The sequence below is a fragment of the Antrostomus carolinensis genome, unplaced genomic scaffold (assembly GCF_000700745.2).
Source record: "Antrostomus carolinensis isolate BGI_N321 unplaced genomic scaffold, ASM70074v2 scaffold26879, whole genome shotgun sequence".
NCBI classification, from domain to species: Eukaryota; Metazoa; Chordata; class Aves; order Caprimulgiformes; family Caprimulgidae; genus Antrostomus; species Antrostomus carolinensis.
In genome coordinates this window covers 1-987 of record NW_010338287.1, presented here as the reverse complement: position 1 = coordinate 987, position 987 = coordinate 1, and the positions used below count along the sequence as shown (strand labels likewise).

The window sequence follows — 987 nt, the reverse complement described above, 5'->3', positions numbered from 1 at the left end:
TGGCCATCTGGAGCGTGCCAGGAGGGCCCGCGGCATCTCCCATCTCCTGCTCCCCATCCCACAGCCCCATCAAATACCCTCCATCCTCTACCCCACCCGATATCCCACCCTCTATCCCATCTTCTACCCCATCCTCTATCCCATCTCTTCCGGGTCTCACAGGCTGCAGACCCCATCCCAAAGGCTGCACCCTGCATCCCAGAGCCTTCTATCATCCACCCCATGTCCCCACGTCCTTCACCCAGCATCCCACATCCTCCATCCCACAGCCTGCACCCCATACCCTGTGTCCTGCACCCCATATCTGCCATCCCACAGCCCATATCCCACATCCCAATCCCATACCCTTCATCCCACATCCCATATGACATATCCTAATCCCATACCCTACATCCCACATCCTACCTCCCATATCCCACATCCCACATCCCAATCCCATACCCTTTGTCCATATCCTGCATCCCATACCCTATATCCTACATCTCACATGCCATATCCCACATTCCAATCCCATATCCTTCATCCTACATCCCATAACCTCCATCCTACCTCCCACATCCCACATTCCACATTCCATACCCTCCATCCCACATGCCACACACCACCTGGAGCCCGCCCAGGCCCCTTACCCTGCTGAGGGGCAGCTTGACAATGTGGGATCTGTTGCTGGAGATGATCCTTGGGAAGAGGAGGAAGAGGAGGAGGAAGGTCAGACAAGGTGGTCCCACACTCCCTTGGGAGTGGGGCCAAGCCAGGAGCCGTGCCGGAATCTGCTCCAAGGCCGGTGGATGGTCACAATGTCCCAGGAGAAAGGGGCCAAGGAGGTTGTGCTGGGAATGCCCAGCTGCCCCCCACCCCATCCTCTGTCCTGGGGGATGTGGGGCAGCAGGAAGGGACGTGGGGCAGCAGGGAGGGATGTGGGGCAGCAGGAAGGGACGTGGAGCAGCAGGAAGGGACATGGGGCAGCAGGGAGGGACGTGGGGCAGC

At 58.9% G+C, this 987-nt stretch overlaps 1 protein-coding gene across 1 annotated transcript in view; it reads right to left on the bottom strand.

Annotated features, from left to right (window-relative positions):
• Window positions 1–678, bottom strand: part of LOC114818920 (protein mono-ADP-ribosyltransferase PARP6-like) — a gene marked incomplete at its 5' end in the record, with an annotated part of 2,449 nt that extends 1,771 nt beyond the window's left edge. The window contains one exon of the mRNA XM_029086867.1: window positions 630–678. Within this exon, the coding sequence (XP_028942700.1) occupies window positions 630–678 (49 nt within the window). The remainder of the gene's footprint in view (window positions 1–629) is intronic.
• Between the last annotated feature and the right edge of the window lie 309 nt (window positions 679–987).